This window comes from Leucopleurus acutus (assembly GCF_964270905.1).
Source record: "Leucopleurus acutus genome assembly, chromosome: 18".
Taxonomy (NCBI): Eukaryota; Metazoa; Chordata; class Mammalia; order Artiodactyla; family Delphinidae; genus Leucopleurus; species Leucopleurus acutus.
The window spans coordinates 11,714,598-11,731,096 of record NC_139160.1 but is presented as its reverse complement, the minus strand read 5'-3'; the positions used below and the strand labels follow the sequence as shown (position 1 = coordinate 11,731,096).

The 16,499-nt window shown below is 43.4% G+C and overlaps 1 protein-coding gene across 6 annotated transcripts in view; it reads left to right on the top strand.

Annotated features, from left to right (window-relative positions):
- The window catches only part of DCLK1 (doublecortin like kinase 1), a gene marked incomplete at both ends in the record, with an annotated part of 324,629 nt that overhangs the window by 260,998 nt on the left and 47,132 nt on the right, over positions 1-16,499 (top strand). For 2 of the 6 annotated variants that reach the window (XM_082859401.1, XM_082859404.1), the window contains 4 exons: positions 4,709-4,793; positions 7,669-7,777; positions 14,899-14,956; positions 15,458-15,577. In XM_082859401.1, coding sequence (XP_082715527.1) covers positions 4,709-4,793; positions 7,669-7,777; positions 14,899-14,956; positions 15,458-15,577 — 372 coding nt within the window. Of the gene's footprint in view, positions 1-4,708; positions 4,860-7,668; positions 7,778-14,898; positions 14,957-15,457; positions 15,578-16,499 lie in introns of all 6 variants that reach the window. The other 4 variants (XM_082859400.1, XM_082859402.1, XM_082859399.1 and 1 more) reach the window with 3 other exon arrangements.

The following is a 16,499-nucleotide window of genomic DNA, read 5'->3' as shown; positions in this document are numbered from 1 at the left end:
TAGATTGTTATTGTATTGTAGTGATTGTAGATTGTCATCAACTTATTGTTCTCTACCCACTTGGCAAGTAAATGAATATATGTTTTTTTCTATATACACAGAGTCCCTTGGATTTCAAGCTCTCTACACAAAGGTTATGATTTAATTTTGTTATATGAGATCATCTCTAGACATTCTGTAGGCCTCAAGTCAGGATCACCAAAACAGTTCTTTGCGTTGGTTACATATCTGTTGGCTGTGTTTCCTTTATAAAATTGATCCAGTTGATTTCTAAATTCTTTTACTGCCATTTTCCAAAAAAAAAAAAAAAAAAAAATGTTAACAAAGTAATAACTGCATGCCGAGACAGAATGTGAAGTGGAAACAATGTAATTATCCAGACAAAGCTAAAGTTATCTGGTGAGGTTTTTCTACCTTGATTACATCAGTTGGATCAATTGGATATTTTTGTAGTCATTATTCGGTGTGGACCCCAGCTGAGTGCCATTAATACAAGTGGCAGGAGGAACTCGTACCATTTTATGTTTGAAATGAACTGGTTTTTTACTACATAGTCATCAGATACATCTTGGTAAAATGTGGTTAGAACTGTTACGTCAGCTTTCTCACTTACTTCAAAAAAGTGTGATATGTTCTCCATCTGTTACATGATCCAAAGCTACACTTAGGGTGTGTTCTTACTGAGGCCAGTGCTTTTATGAAGGTGTGCCATGAAAGCATCCAGGTGCCAGCAACCTGTCCACCTGGTTCCCATTAAATCTGCCTGGAAGCCATGACATTTCAAATGTCAGAATCTCTCTTAGAGCAGCTAATTGCGTTAAGTTCTAAAATTACTATGTTTTGCACTGTACACCCCTATGCCTTGGAATTCGCATACTGACTGAAGCAAACACAAAATCTTATCATCATGTATCCTATAAAATGGTTTATCTTCTCAGAAAAACCAAATAAGTAAATTGATTTCATTTATAAGCATGCAAAAATATAAGTGGGCCTTTTAGCTTCTGTAGGTCATAGATAGAGGCTGATTCATCTCATTGGGTTAATTCTAAAGAACAAGAACCTACACATTTTCCCTTTAGTATTTTCAAAATCCTTCAATCAGACTTATGGGCAATAATCAAAATGTTCCTACGCCGTCTAAGGTAGTATATTTAGGAGTAGTTACCAGGGTACTCAAAGGGCTGTGGTGATTACTGAATGACTTCAACTGGGAGAGACAGCAAAAATGTTAAGTGACAAAATCAGAATCCAAAAATAACGGGCTGGAAGGATATGAATGTAATAAATATGACATTAACATGAGTAAATGCGAAGTCTTAGACTTGATCCAAAACGCCAACCTCTCAAATACAGAATAAGGATATCTTAACACGCTGTGAGTTCAGTGTAGGCTTAAAAGTCATGTTGTTACTGTTAAGCCAGTATGATCTTAAAGTGCATTAATGTTCTATTCACAAGGAAGAAAGCTCTACCCTTCTCTCTCTGTGCTGGTCAGGGTACACCTAGAATATTGCATTTGTTTTGAGCACTAGCATTAACCAGAGAAATCGACAACTGGAGGGTCAAGGGGTCACGGGGCCCTGTCTGATGACTAACAACCCAGAAAACTGGGATTATTGAAATTGAAAAAGAGAAGACACAGAAGGGGCGAAGTATCTCTTTCCAAATATCGGAAACATTGTCCTATTGGGAAATGCACTGTACTGGGTGAGAGCTAAGAACAACAAATAGGAGATGTAGAGGGGCATCATTTGAACATAACTTAAGGAAGAACTTTCTTTGCCTCATTAACAGTTAGGGGGCTGCCTTAGGAAGTAATGTGTTCAGTATTGGAGGTGTTTGGACAGAGGCCATTTGACCACATGCCTGGGATTTTTGTAGTGGGCATTTGGTCTCTCAGTGGAAGTAGGGTAGAACAGGTAATATTTAAGGTCCATTTCAGTCCCTGAAATTCGTTGAATCCATGAATAGTCATTGTCTTGGAAAAGTGTATAATGTTAACTATCTTACTTCTTTGGGGGAAAAGAAGAGAGAACACCGTTAGAAATTTAATACATTTATTTTACGTCATTTGAGCATAGTAAATAAAATGAGAACTTTCCATTTTCAGAGTACCGTGTTTGTAATTAAATGTTTTTCTCTTACAATTGTCTGTTACCTTCAGACAGTATGAAATTTGAAATGACTTGGAGTATATTTTCAAACCTAAAGTTGAAAATAAGCAATTTTAAACATAAGCAGACTTGTGTTAACCCTACTTTTTTTTTTTTTTTTTTTTTTTTTTTTTTTTTTTTTAACCAGAGCCTAAAAAACCTGAGGGGTTTTTTGTTCATAAGGCAGAGAAAAACACAGCTGGCACTATGGCCAGCTTGAAGGGCATCAGACATTTGGTGGTACTGTTGAAAATGCAATTCATTAGTTGATAAGGCAGTTTAGTGAATAATATCCAGCAAGTTTATTAAACATTATAGTTTAAAAGATGTTTTCGTATTATTTGGGTCAGAATTCTGTATTGAGTATCTGACGTTCTTATTAAAAGAACAAGATTTTGGAATTGAGTCCATAAGTCGTGGACATCTTTGCTAGGAAATACGCTACTAGTCTATTAATTTGAATGCTTGATTCTGAAAGAATGTGTCTTTGTATTCTAAAATCTAAAACGCCGTATGACAGGACAGCACCTGCCATCCCAAACCACAGTGTGTCTGCATTATTAAACACCATTTGTGATGCTGCTGGAAGAAATTCAAGGATCAGAAGGCCCAGAAGAGAAAGTCTACATTTTAGACATTTCCTTACTGCTTTTCTGCTTGGAACACCGTTTGTCTACAGCACAAGCAATGACACAAGGGATAAAAGATCTCCCTGTTCTGGAAAACACAAACCTTCCCCTCAAATGCGGTAGCGTTAATGTTTCTTTTCTCCAGACCTCGACATCGTAAATCTGCCTTGTCTCAGCCATGTATTCCAATATTATAGATATCAGGTTTTCACAAACAAACATCCGTAAAAGTCAGAAGAGCACACTTAGAGGCTCGTACATTTATAGTGCCTTCGACAGAGTTGGTTATGACAGCACAGTTAGTGTCCCAGCAAGAAAAACTCTGTTTCAGGGTCGCAATCTGAATCCTTTCTGGCCTGCCACAGGACAAATGCGTGCTTCTGGTCACAAAGGGAGATTGAATGAGATATAAGGATGGAAACAGCTCAAGTCACCAGGCTGATGGATTGGGGGATTATTACAATACTGGAAAGTAAAAGGCACATCACACAGACTAGGTGACCTTCAGGCATGTGGTGTACTAGAGTAACCACAAAACTTCTAGAAAGTCCTGTGAGGAAGCAGATGCATCAATGCCATGAATTTAACTTTTATTCCCATCGTGTCACCTGTCAGCTTTGATGAACTCGTCCCATGGAACGTGGTCATCTTAGCGCACCCAGGAGAATGTGCTATGGCAGTTGACTCAAATGGCGCTGCAGTGACTGAAGTAGCGTTTACCCGATTATGTTCATCCTTTGGGTGAAGACTAAAATCTTTGAATTTCCTGATATTGTTGGGCACAATGACAGTACGTAAAACTTCTCTTCCTACTTACTTTGTGCACAGTTAAGGCTGGATGGAATGGGGAGGAGGTTGAAGGGAGACAGGTAAGCAGAGCAGAAGTAGGTCAACTTTGCTTCTCGCCACCTCTTCATTATTAATTCAACTACAGACGCTCTCTCCCTTCTCTCTGCTCCACAGACAGCCGGCACCATGAGCCCATGCCGCCCCTCACCGCCTCCAGGCTCCCATCAGGCCAACCAAGTGGATAAACCCAAGGAAACAGAAGGAGGATCTTTTAGGACAAGCTGTGTTCACTGTTTAGAAATAGCATTGAAATGTGCAAATTGCTTTCTCAAGGAATAGATAGAGGGATGGAAAGATTCATTGTTAAAGTACTGCCTCGTGGCTGATCACAGTATTAAATACTTGGTATTGTTTCATCCTCTGAGCTTTGTGATATAGTTGTTACCCTGTTTGCTCTCATGGGTCTTGGGTCCAGATACACCCCAAATTTACAAAGGAATCACAGGCTTAGGCTTTCAGTTCTCTCTTTGCCTCAGGAATACAAGTAATAATAAGTCAATGTTTCTTGCTATGTAACATTTAATGTATCAATAACTTGCTTAGTGCTATGCCTTTATCTCAAAATGGAATTAAGAAACCCACTGTTCAACCTTTCTCCAAGGATGTGGCAAAGCTGAATATTTTTTAAAGGATATTCCATAAAAAACAAACTGAAGAAAATTTTTTTCTATGGTAAGAATAGAAAAAAAAAAAGAGATCAGAATGACCCCTTATCTGAAGCCTGTTTGCAGATGAGAGTGTGGAAGAGTGAGGTGAGATACCTCAAAGCTGCCAAACCTAAACAGTGCGCAAAAGGATGCTAACGTTGAGAAAAAGAAATAAAAAGTCACGGAACATCCAAAGGACGGTGATGAGCCTGACTCAGTTAACGGGATCTGTTGTTGGGTAATAGGGTGGGGGGAGAGGTAGTCCCAAATGAATAGTCTAAGAGCCTCCCTTTCCGAGTGTTAAGACCAATTTCTCCCTGGTGGTGGGTACGGTTACCTCCCGAGATTCTGGGCTGGGCACAGCACCTGGAGACTCAGGTAGTGGGACCGAGGATGTTTATTCTCTGTTTCTGTTTCCCCCCCGCAGAGCTCTCAGCATGGCGGCTCCTCTACTTCACTGGCATCCACCAAAGTCTGCAGCTCGATGGACGAGAACGACGGACCTGGAGAAGGTGGTGAGTTTTGGACTTGGTGTCTGAGGAGAAGGCTCAGCTCGTGCTTGGGCAGAGGATGGGCTGGCTAACTTTACACCCACCAGGAAACGGTCACTCCTCCAGCAGAATGGGCCTGAAGCAGCTTCAGAGGCTCGTAGCAAGGGGGCAGGATTGAACGTGGCTCCCACCAGGGACGGTATCTACTCTCGGGGGCCAGGAAGAGGGAGTTAGCCTAATGTGGAGACGTTTCCCATCCTCTGAAGGTATAAGCACCCTAACAAAGCCAGCTATTGCCCACTTTGCAAATGTAATTGTTGCCTTTGTTGTTCCAAATTCTGTTCACTTCTGGAACAAGAAAGACATCTTTACTTTTTGTTTTTTTTTTTTTTTTTTTGCGGTACACGGGCCTCTCACTGCTGTGGCCTCTCCCGTTGAGGAGCACAGGCTCCGGACGCGCAGGCTCAGCGGCCATGGCTCACGGGCCCAGCCGCTCCGCGGCACGTGGGATCCTCCCGGACTGGGGCACGAACCCGTGTCCCCTGCATCGGCAGGCGGACTCTCAACCACTGCGCCACCAGGGAAGCCCCTACATCTTGACTCTTGCTTGACTGTGATAGCCCTGCAGAGGCACTCTAACTTAAGTGAAGTCAACATGTGAAAATCTGGCTTCACAGAAAGAATGAATTGATGGCAATTGCAAAAATATTCTTTGGACCTTAAGTGAATTCCCTTCAGAAAGTGGTGAGGTGATGTGGATTCCAGAATAGACTTTGTTGCTAACTCCTGGATTGTTTTAGATAAGCCTCTTCGGCTCTCCACATCTCAGTTTTTCTTCTACGAAATGGAGATTGTAATATATGCCTGTTTCCTCCCTGGGGGTTATTATCAGGCTCAAATCAATTATGAGAAAGTATTTCGAAACTAAAGTATAAAACTGATATGATCAAGCCACTGTTACAGAATCAGCACCCCTTATTTGTTTTAAGTAATATGATTTAATTTTCCAATAAAGTACCATTAGGGGGAAACATTTTTATTATGTTACGTGAGATACCTGACTTACCCAAGGATTATTTCTTGACTACCATGCAATATCAGACTTTTTTGGTATTTCCAGAAGTATGAAATTCAGAAGCCTCTTTTGTTCCAATGTGTTTTATTTACCTAATGAAATGAAATGGTCCTTGACGGAGCCTTTTTGGCTAACTCTTCTTAGCCAAAAGCCTAAAAGATACATTTTTTTCAATAGTCAGGAAAAAAATCCCAAGCCATGTGCTCCGGATGGGTGCCCAGTGGAAGGAAGGATGGAAGTCCCTCCCTGCATTTCCCATCTGAAGCCAGGGTTGCCGCTGACAGCTAAGGATGGTTACTTTTACTATCCGTGTAGTAAAGAGCCTTAAGACCGCGTCATCCGAGAGATATTTTGTAAATCCGGGTGCTCTGCAGTGGATTTGAAACTTCTCCGACCATTTTCTGTAATAACCATGGGCTAGACAAAAATCCCCAGTCTGAATCCTTCAAACGGAGGCAAAACTGTGGCTTCTTTGGGGTGAGATGGAGGGGGTGGGGGGGAGTGGAGGTAAGTCCCCAGGTCTCGCTTTATTCCGGAGACCACTGAGATAGCTTCTAGTGGGTTAAACGTAAAATGTCACCTGTAAAGAGGTGAAGAGGTTGCAGAAATGCCGAGGACAAAAGCAGTGGCAGAAAATGTCCTACATTTGTACACGCTTTCCAGAAATTTCCTCCACTCTAGAATCCAGAGTGGTGCAGACTGGACATGATCACAAAACCAGAATAAGTAAGGGTCCTAAAGCAGATATCTGCTGATTGTGAGTTTCCATTTCCCGTTCCCCAACCCTGCAGACTAAACTCAATGAGAACACGGAAATCACCAAGAAAGCCCATTTGCCACCTACGGTTTTAATTTTATTTTGAGAAGAATTGTTTAGTCTCAGTTTATGATTAAAGGTCAGGAAAGGAGCACATTTAGAAAGCACACTAGACTTCCATCACATTTTGTATTCTGGTTGCCTGAGGGGAAGCCAGGATTTATAACTTTAAAGCATGTAAATTTTAGAGCCCAGCTATAAAAGCCTTTTTATACCCCTAAGATGTTAAAGGTTATCCACTATATTTATGTGACCTAAGTGTGGCTTATTTAGTTTTATGGCCTTAGATATTTAAAGCATTATTAGGCATTTGTAAAATATTTCAAAATGCATTTTAAGGGGGAAAATGCGTTGTGTTAGTGGCACTAACATAGTTGAAACTACAAAACTGTTCTGTTCACAGACATAATAGATATTGCAGTTTTAACTCAACATCCAGTGAGAAATTTGTCTAAAATCTGCTCATTGATACTGGGGAGGGGTAGCAATCAGTGCTTAGTTCATAAGGAATTTTACGGAGATCTCTATTTCAGGATGTAGTAAAGCTAAGTGTCCAAACAGCAGGCATTTCTCATGCTTGTACAATGTCAAGCGGCCCAGAGTCCCTTACGAACCGCATCTTCCTCCCTACCTAGGAATGTCACTTTTCCTGGACACCATGGGTACGCAGTAAACGCTATTGATCAAATTGGCATGAAATGAAAAGTGAAACTTCCTCCTCAGAATCCCCACTGCGGCAGAAAGCATAAGTTGCATTTACTTAGGTGGCAGTGGACCCCATACATTTTACGTTTCCTTTTAGTTTATCATTCATCTTAGTAATAACGGTTGATGATGCAATGTCGGCAAGGAGGTGGGAGTCGGGGACTGGCCTCCCTATACAGAAAATGACATATTGACGCTGAATCAGTTCCAGTCTATTAGATGATACTTCTAAACGTCTCTTTTGTGCAACATCTGTGTTCCCTTTTCTACCAATAAAAACGTACTAATGATTCTTTCAGAAGTGCTGGAGGAAGGCTTCCAGATTCCAGCCACAATAACAGAACGATATAAAGTCGGAAGGACAATAGGAGATGGAAATTTTGCTGTTGTCAAGGAATGTGTAGAAAGGTGAGAAGGATATCATTTGCATTGAGCTTTAAAGGAAGCACTTGGCGTTATGTTTTCCAAGACAGCGTCTTTATTTGCGGTCTGTGGCACATATGGAATAGGTTAGTGTCTCAACTCCAGATGTAAAAAATATTTAAAAGAAAGAAAAGCCCATCTAACAACAGATTTGAAAAATGTAGTGATTCCTGGGGACAATCTATAAATTAAGGACTTTGATTTTTCTTTTTAATGTACTCAGCAAAACTTTGCCAGAGCTTTCAGGTAAGTCCTTTTATTTTGTTCAAACAAACAAACAAACAAAAAGAATTTTGAATAGTTTTTTCGGCACTGTTTTGAGACATTTTGTAAAGGTCAGAACATTCTTATATGGGGTGTATATCTCTAACATATAACTTTCATAAAATTAAATACAGTAACTTCAAAAAACTTCAAAATGTATCTGTTCTGATCCTGACAAAAACAGCATTTAATACATTGAAATGTTTTAAAATGAATGAACTAGGCACTCTTATGGGCCAAAGGGAAGGACTTGGAGTGAAAGGTTTACCCCTGGGACCTTGATACCTAATCAAGGACAGTAGCTGGGGCTACTGGTTGGAGAAGTGACAAGTAATAGTCATAGCCCAGATCAAGACCGCCTCAAACCCTAAGCCCAGCGTGAGATTTGGAGTTCGTTTCTTACGGGGGACCTGGTCAGCCAGCAACTTCCTCTCAGGGCTGCTGAGCAGAGTACTGGAAAGGCGGGGGCTCCCACCTGGTTCCTTCAGGGAGTGTGTCCGCTGGCTCCCTGGGGGCTGGCCTGGGGTGAGCACCTTCCCCACTGCTCTTCTCTGCTCCCCTTCCGCCTACTCCCTGGGAGAGGGCCCTGTGCGCTGCCTGAGTTCTCAACACTGTGTGGAAAGAATGCTTTAATCTCCACCTCCACTCAGAGAGGATGTCTCAGACTAGAGGCTCTGTCTGCAAGACCCAGAACTTATTTTTCTCCAAGTCCGTTGACTTAGAAATGAAGATCCATGCCACATTAGAGCTGGACGTCTGCCCAGGGCCTCAGACACTGTGAGGGTCCTGAGTTTGGCCAGTGGCCACTGATTTGCTTCCCTTCACCCTTTGCCCGACTAAGGTAGTGGCGCCCTCCTTAGGCTCCTCTGGAGCAGTGGGTCTCAGACTTTGCCCCACTCAGCATAGCAGCTGAGCCAAGTCATTCCTGAGGATGGTGACAGCGACCCCTAGAGCAGCCGCTGTGTGTCGGGGACGGGCATGAGTGACAGGCAGCTTGAAAATGCCCTTTGCTAATCCTGCTGCCCCGCTTTCCCCTCCCCCTCATTCCCCCACTCCCACCATGAAGTTTGACCATCTGTTGCATGACTGCGAAATACAGAAATTTTCCCGTGACTTTCCTGGGCCTCACACCTCCTCAAACAGGAGCAGCCACTGTTGACTGAGCATAAACTACATACAAGGCCCTTAACTTACGATACTTCATTTAATTATCATAATAATCCCATAGTTATGGGATTATTATATATAATCCCAAACTGTTTCCATCTCATATAAAGAACGCCTGGAGAAGCTAGATGCCCAAGTAAGTTAAGTACTCAGCTAGTAAGTACTTAGCAAGGCAAGGATTCAAGTTCAGCTCCAAAACCCACGCCTTTGGACCACTCTGCACCAGTGCCTCCTGCCTCGGACCAGGGGTCTTCCGTAAGAAAGTGGCTTCGCTGAGCCAAAGTCACACACAACACGTTTGTCCCTGTACAAAGAAGACGGAAGTTAAGTCGGGAAAGCCATCCCCAGAGTAATGGGTGGAAGCGTGTGTGCGGTTATATAATTTTATATTTCATTGATACTTTTACTGATAGCAAGCCCAGCCCTTTTAAACTTAATTTCCTCTGCAGCAGAAAACCCCGTGTCTGGCAGATCCCCGTGCCCTTCCCCCGTGGCGCCTGGTGCCTTGCCAGGGTGCGTCATCTGTTGAGTCTGGAGTGGTGGCCATGTGCTCGTCCTCGGATCACGATAGCATCTCAGTCCCACAGTCCTGGTCTTCCCATGATAGAAATTTATCATTTCTCCATCCTGAATTCATTTCTTTCTTTCTGGTTTGCATTGTGTGCGTTTTGCATGAGTTCACATCTTGGGTCTCATACGAATCGTCAGAGTCTAAACGCCAGATTGCCCCCCAAAAGTGTTAGTATTCCGCTCCCGCGGAACAAGGACATATGGCATCTGCCCTCTCTCCCCAGAGGTATCACGAAACAATCTTTTAATATTTTCCAGAGGTCCAGGAAAATAAAAGGGAACTAAGAATGTTTTGAATGGCACACATTGCTTGAGGGGGTACATTCTGTCATATTTTAAAGGAGGAATATGTATTAAAAAGAGCAAGGACGCCTCTCCTCCGTTAATAATATGCTGTCACAGGGAAGGTTTTCCTGCAATAATGGATGCAGTAACGTTGCTGCAGAGGCCGTCCCTCCCCTGGTCCCGTGCCAGCACATCCCATCGTAGGGGATGCCAGGTCTGCTTCGATTTCTGCCTATCTCCCCGTAACAGTCTCGAGTGGCCTCAGGAGCCCCGAGGACATGCTAAAGGATGTCGGTGGACATTTGAAGCTGTCTTGCGGAGCCTTTCGAAGCCCCAAAGAAAACTCAAGAAGCTGAAAAGCACTAAGGAGAGATCCGAGCACGGGTAGGGGGCTCACAATGACATGCCCTTCATCCCTGGCTTCCTGGCTCTGTGTGGACTAATTACCATTCAAGCCACGGGTACCGGCAATGCGGTCGTGAGTGGGGACAGTGTCGCAGGTGGCTCCTGGCCCTCCTCCCCCCCTGCACTGCTTGCACGTTTTGGCACCGGAGGCATCAGAACTGGATTAAAATTCTAGCTGCTCGTGATTCCCTCTTGCTCTCCTCCACCTGTAAACCCAAAGAACTACACAACGAAAGCGCTGGCAATGAAGGTAGGCAGGCCCAAACCCACCCGAACGAGCTAAGACTTCAGCGTCAGCAACATGGGTTGCATCCACCTAGACAATCTTCGGAATTTTCAAGAACCGGTTACCTATAGTTGGAAAGCATTTCCTTCTGAAGTGGGATTTGGAGGATGAATCAGCATGAAGAACTTTAAGTATCTCTCAGCTACCTGACAGCGTTCTTTCCTCTTTCCTTCCTAAAGATGCTCTGGCACCTGATAGCCATAGGGCCCAAGTTCAAATTCAAAATAAAACTCTACTCTGAAGATGTTTGACAAGACACTGGGATGCCTCAGTTTTCTGCTTTACAGAGGAGGCTGAGATTTAGCCTTTTTTTTTTTTTTTTCGGTACGCGGGCCTCTCACTGTTGCGGCCTCTTCCGTTGCGGAGCACAGGCTCCGAACGCGCAGGCTCAGCGGCCATGGCTCACGGGCCCAGCCGCTTCGCGGCATGTGGGATCTTCCCGGACCGGGGCACGAACCCGTGTCCCCTGTGTCGGCAGGCGGACTCTCAACCACTGCGCCACCAGGGAAGCCCTGAGATTTAGCCTTATTATGATTAATTGGTAAACAAAGGGTGCTGTTTACCAACCCCTCTTTCCTGGGGGAGAGGGTCTTTCTGTCACTGTCCTAACTGCCACCAGCCTCTGGAGTTTTCACAAATCCACCAACATGTTTGGAGCCCCTGCTAGTTCAGGCCTATGCTGGGCCATCTCCAGGGCTACAAAGAGAGTCAAGACGGGACCCCTTTGCTTGAGAACCTGACGCGTAAGCAAAGGACTGCCTTGAAATTCAGTAAGTGCCACGTCAGAGGAATGCCTGGGAAGCCACATTTCCTCTTCCACATGATCTTGATAAAAATCTTCAAAACAGAGCAAACAACCAAAAGCCCGTTGGTCCAGAGCACCCTTTTCACAAACATTCTGCTGCCCTCCAGGGCTGAGGGCAAGGATGAGAGGAAGACTGCCCCAGGGCTGAGAATCATTCAGTTAAACATTCAGCTTTCTCCAAACCATTTTTAGTACAAACCTGAAAAAGTAGATTTAGTCCAAGTTTGTAAAATTCAGACATTTCTCCCTAGTAGTTCGAGCTCTAGCCTTGGGTCAAACTTAATAGGAAAGTGACTTTACAAATTGAGTTCCTGTAGACAAGGGGGAAAACAAAGCTTGTTCTGCTGTTGCCGCTTTGGCTGCGGCATTCGAGGTTTCTGTAATTTCATGAAAGGTCAAGAATGTAATTTCAGGAGCATACAAGCAAATGGCCTGGACGCTCCACAGCAATCCAGGTGTCTTCTCTCCTTCTCGACACACGGAACTGTAGACTCCTTGAGGTCAAAGACCAGGTCTCCATCACCTCTGTAGCCACCAAAGAACCATGCTCATGACTGCTTGCTGAATGATTACCTGCGGGCAGTGGTCCTCAGAGTTTAGGGTACGGAGGAAGGCAGGTATTTTATTTGAGGTTTTATTTCTTGCCAAATGTTTTCAATTACCAACTTAAAGCAAGCAGTGAAGTTTTTATTCTTATGGTGTACATTTAGTCCTAGCACCTGTTTTTAGTCTCATTTTCCAGATTCAGCTACTTTCCTATAAACATGCACTTCTAGTAATTAAAGATTTTATTGTGACTTTATAGTTCTGTCCTCAAGGAATCCAGAAAGAAACCTTTCAGTATTGATTTTGGTGGTCCTCCTCAGGGCTCACTGTCTGGTATAAAATATGGGTAAATCTAATTGAGTGTTTAATCCTATTTTGTAAGGTTCTGGGTAGTCAACCCACAAGGTCCTTTTTCCTAGTAAGCTCTAGGGCCACTGCAACGCAGGTTTGCTTGCATTTTCCCCTCAGCTGTAGGCTTAGCATCTAACCTGATTGTTTGGTGTCCTGGAAGCCAATACACCCTCTTGTTCCCTGGGGATTCTGTTCCTTGTCTATCCGGCTGTAGAGGAGGATTTTCAGCCTTCCCGGGTCCCACACCAGCTCTTCGCTTTGAGTGTAGCAAGGCTGAAGTGTTACTCATTCTAGGGAAACAGAGGATCAATTGGTAGCCATGGAGAGGACAAAGCCAAGAAATTCCTGGATCTTCTGACCAGCACCATCCCACATCCATCCCCTTTGTGGAGGCACTGAGTCCAAGTGTCGGCTTCATTCTAGCTCTCTGTACCTGCCTGGGACTGCTGGCTTTTATCAAAGCTGTCAGACCAAGAGTCCAGATTCCTTGCCATCAAATGAAACATCTTAAACTAGATAGGAAATTCCTCATGTATTCCAGTCTTAGATTTGCTTTGTCATCATTTTTAGTGATTCATGAAAAGCGGAATCCAGAAACACTTCAGCTTTTAGTTTTCCTCTTGATTAAATATTTTCAAATTTGCAAACAGACCCTTCAGAAGCCTCTTAAGAAGAGTTACTGGAAGGGACCCTGTGCTCCTTCTGTGATGCGAGGATTCCCCTCGTAGATGAGTAATTTCACGTTCTCATTTATCTGTTTGCGCGTACATTTTAAACTTCTAATGGGAAGTATTTTGTTGGCCCTCTGACTGAAGTGCTTTTCCTCCACCCCCATCCCATAGTACACCCACAGCCTTGCTGAAGGTCTGGCGTTTATGTGGGGTCGTCTAGCACCCCAAGCCCTGCATTTAGCCAAGGCTGACTCAGCCTTCCTCCATCATGTTCTCTGCCCACACGGGGGCCTGAAGAATCAACAGAGGCATACTTGGGGCTCTCAGTCCATTTCTTCACGAGGCTGAGGCAATTCGGGTTGCGCTGGGTACCCTGCACCCAGGCAGTGGAGCCGCCCTGAGGCAGAGGGGTTTAACCTCCTCGCATCCGAACCACAGCGCTCTCTAGTGGAGAAAATCAGCTTCAAAATGATTGTTTCCATCTAGTTTCATTCCTCAGGTACAATTATAACAACTTGGTCAATGTTTATGGTTTTCCGCAGGCTAGGACCCTGAAGGTCCTGGAGGTATAGTGGAAGAAGTATTTTTAGAAGTAAATGACAGGAGTGGTTTCTAAGATGCCCTTGAAACACACTGTTAATATCTGGCCTCATGATGTGTTTGGAGGCTCATCACTTTCTTGCTCTTGCCATAATGTACACCTAGGAAATTCTCCATACTGAAAATTCTAAAACCCTATTTAAAAATTTTGTTTTTGATCACCTTCACTCCCATTGTATTCATTTGGACCCCTAAAATTGGCCTTTATCTGTAGGTGAAAAGCTAGACTCTCTTGGTTTCCCCAGCAGATATGAAATGGCAGTGCTTGTGGAGTAGTGGTTTCTGACGATTATGAAGTATGCGTCGTGTCCTTTGACGGTGGACCTGTCGTGGTTGGCACTGCAGTGTCTGGGAAATGGTGACACAAATGAGGAAGCTGTTTACAGCTGCAGTGTGACTAAGCCCTCCTTCCCACACCCACCGCGGAGGAGGGGCAATGTTGGCGGGGCTGCATGCGAAGCAGAGACCCCAAGAGCTCCAAGTTCTGACCTTAGTGCTGCCGTGAGGCTTTGGCAAAGCGAGTTCATTTTCGTCGTCACCTCCATTTCACTTCTATCAAATGAGACAGCGATGAAAGGCCCAGGAGGTCACGGGATGCTCAGTTAATGGCTGCATCCCTTTCTATATTCCTTGAGCACCTCATCCGCTAGTTCTCCAGTGGAACACACAGGGGTGCAGACAACTCAAGTCTGAAGAGTGTGAACTGCGTCTTGAGAGTTGTCAGTGTGGCCGTGAGAGCCATTCAGAAAACTGTCACAGCTACACTTCACTTCGTGGAGAGAGAACTTCAAGAGAGACTGGGAAGAAGATGGGCAGAAACTCACATCCTGACCACACCACTTCAGAGGGAGGGGCAGAGCACAGCCACCTTGCAGGGGGACTTATGCGTGGGACTAGCAATGGCAGCAATTTTATTACAAGTATGACAGTGTTAGCAGCTTGTGAATGTTTCTATGCTAGCGTGTCCGTTGTCCTTATACTTGGTCAGCCCCTTAAAGTTCACTTATTTCTTTTAAAAAAGGAAAAGAGAGTTTTTTACAAAATAGTTACACCACAATGCAAGATCAATGCGGTAAGAAATGAATCCTTAAGATGATGCAACAGATCTGAAATGAAGTTGTTTTTATTTTATTTTTTTTAAACTTTCTCTTTGCAGGTCGACTGCTAGGGAGTATGCTCTGAAAATTATCAAGAAAAGCAAGTGTCGAGGCAAAGTATGTATAAGGTTTATTCTTATGAAAATACAGTGTTTTGGAGGCAGAACGAAACACAAAGATGGGCTCCCGAATAAACATAAATTTACGCTAGGAGCTGTGGAACAGAATGTTGTATATGTATTAGGATATAACTTTATTCTATAAATAGTCCTGGAATAAAAGTTAGTTGGAATGATTGGATGTTATTTCTGTTCTTTCTCTGTGTTTGCCGCTTTGCTTACTTCTTCTATTACTTTTGTGATCTAAGTTTCATTTCATCCTTCTATATGCAGTTATACTTAACATGGTAGGTTCTGAAATTACAAACATCTTCTCAGGACCTTCAGCATCTCTTGGCAATTCTAGGCTATGTGAACATCAGAATTTAAGACAGACTCCATATATTTTACCCAAAATACATCTCCCTTGATCTTCAAATAGTATAGTTTTGTTCCTTCGAGTCAGCTCCTCATGTATTTTGATGTGTATCTTGATTAAGGTAACTTTTGCCTTGAACAGGAGCACATGATCCAGAACGAGGTGTCTATTTTAAGAAGAGTGAAGCACCCCAATATCGTTCTTCTGATCGAAGAGATGGATGTACCAACTGAGCTGTATCTTGTCATGGAATTAGTAAAGGTGTGTATTTTGGAGAAAGAGATAAACCTGTACAAGGCGCCCCACTCTTCTATACAATAGAGCGCTCTCCTTTATTTCCTCCCACCAACATCCAGTCTCTTATTTCTGTGCATTGGCATAATGGTTAAGAGTATTAGCACTAGAATATACTCAAAAGTTCAAGTCCCAGCCTTGACCTAAATAGCTCCCTGATCTTAGGCATACCTCTCTGTACCTCGGTTCTGTCCTGTGTAAAATGAGGATAATAATTGCTAGGAATAAAAATGGCTAGGAATGCTATTGTGAGGGTAAGAGGGATGTCTTTCACCAGCTTCTGTGACACAGAAAGTATTGGATGCCAATACAGTTGTGGTTGTTGTTGTAGTAGAAGTCGTTCACTTTTCCAGGAACTACATCCAGAAGTATCATTATTATAAGATCAGGCTTTGAACTTTTAGACACGACCATAATAGAAAAATAGCACCATCTTAATAATAATGTGAAGAGTCTGCCACCTTTCGCTGAAGGTTACAATCTCATCCTGTCACATAAAATTAAGTTGTTATTCTACTCAATCATAGAATATGGGAATGGCCAAATGTTGACGATGGTTGAGTCTAGGTGAGAGGTAACCCCCTTGTTCCCTCTACTTCCATACTTGAAAATTTCTTAATTAGAGGTTTTTAAAAATTGAATGTTTCATTTTCATGAAGTCGTAGTTTTCTCAAGCCTTTTCTATTATGTTACTCTAACTGAAGGCATAAGTAATTTCTACTTTAGTTGTAAAGTGCTATAAGTTGGTCACGTCATCTTCTCCATCAGCGGTGTGCCAGTGAGCATCTAGGGCTCCAGGAACCCTGTTTAGAATCGCTCAGCTGAGCTGGTGGTGGGAATCAGCACCCTGGAATATGGGGTTTCCTTTTGTAAAGATTTAAGACCAGGC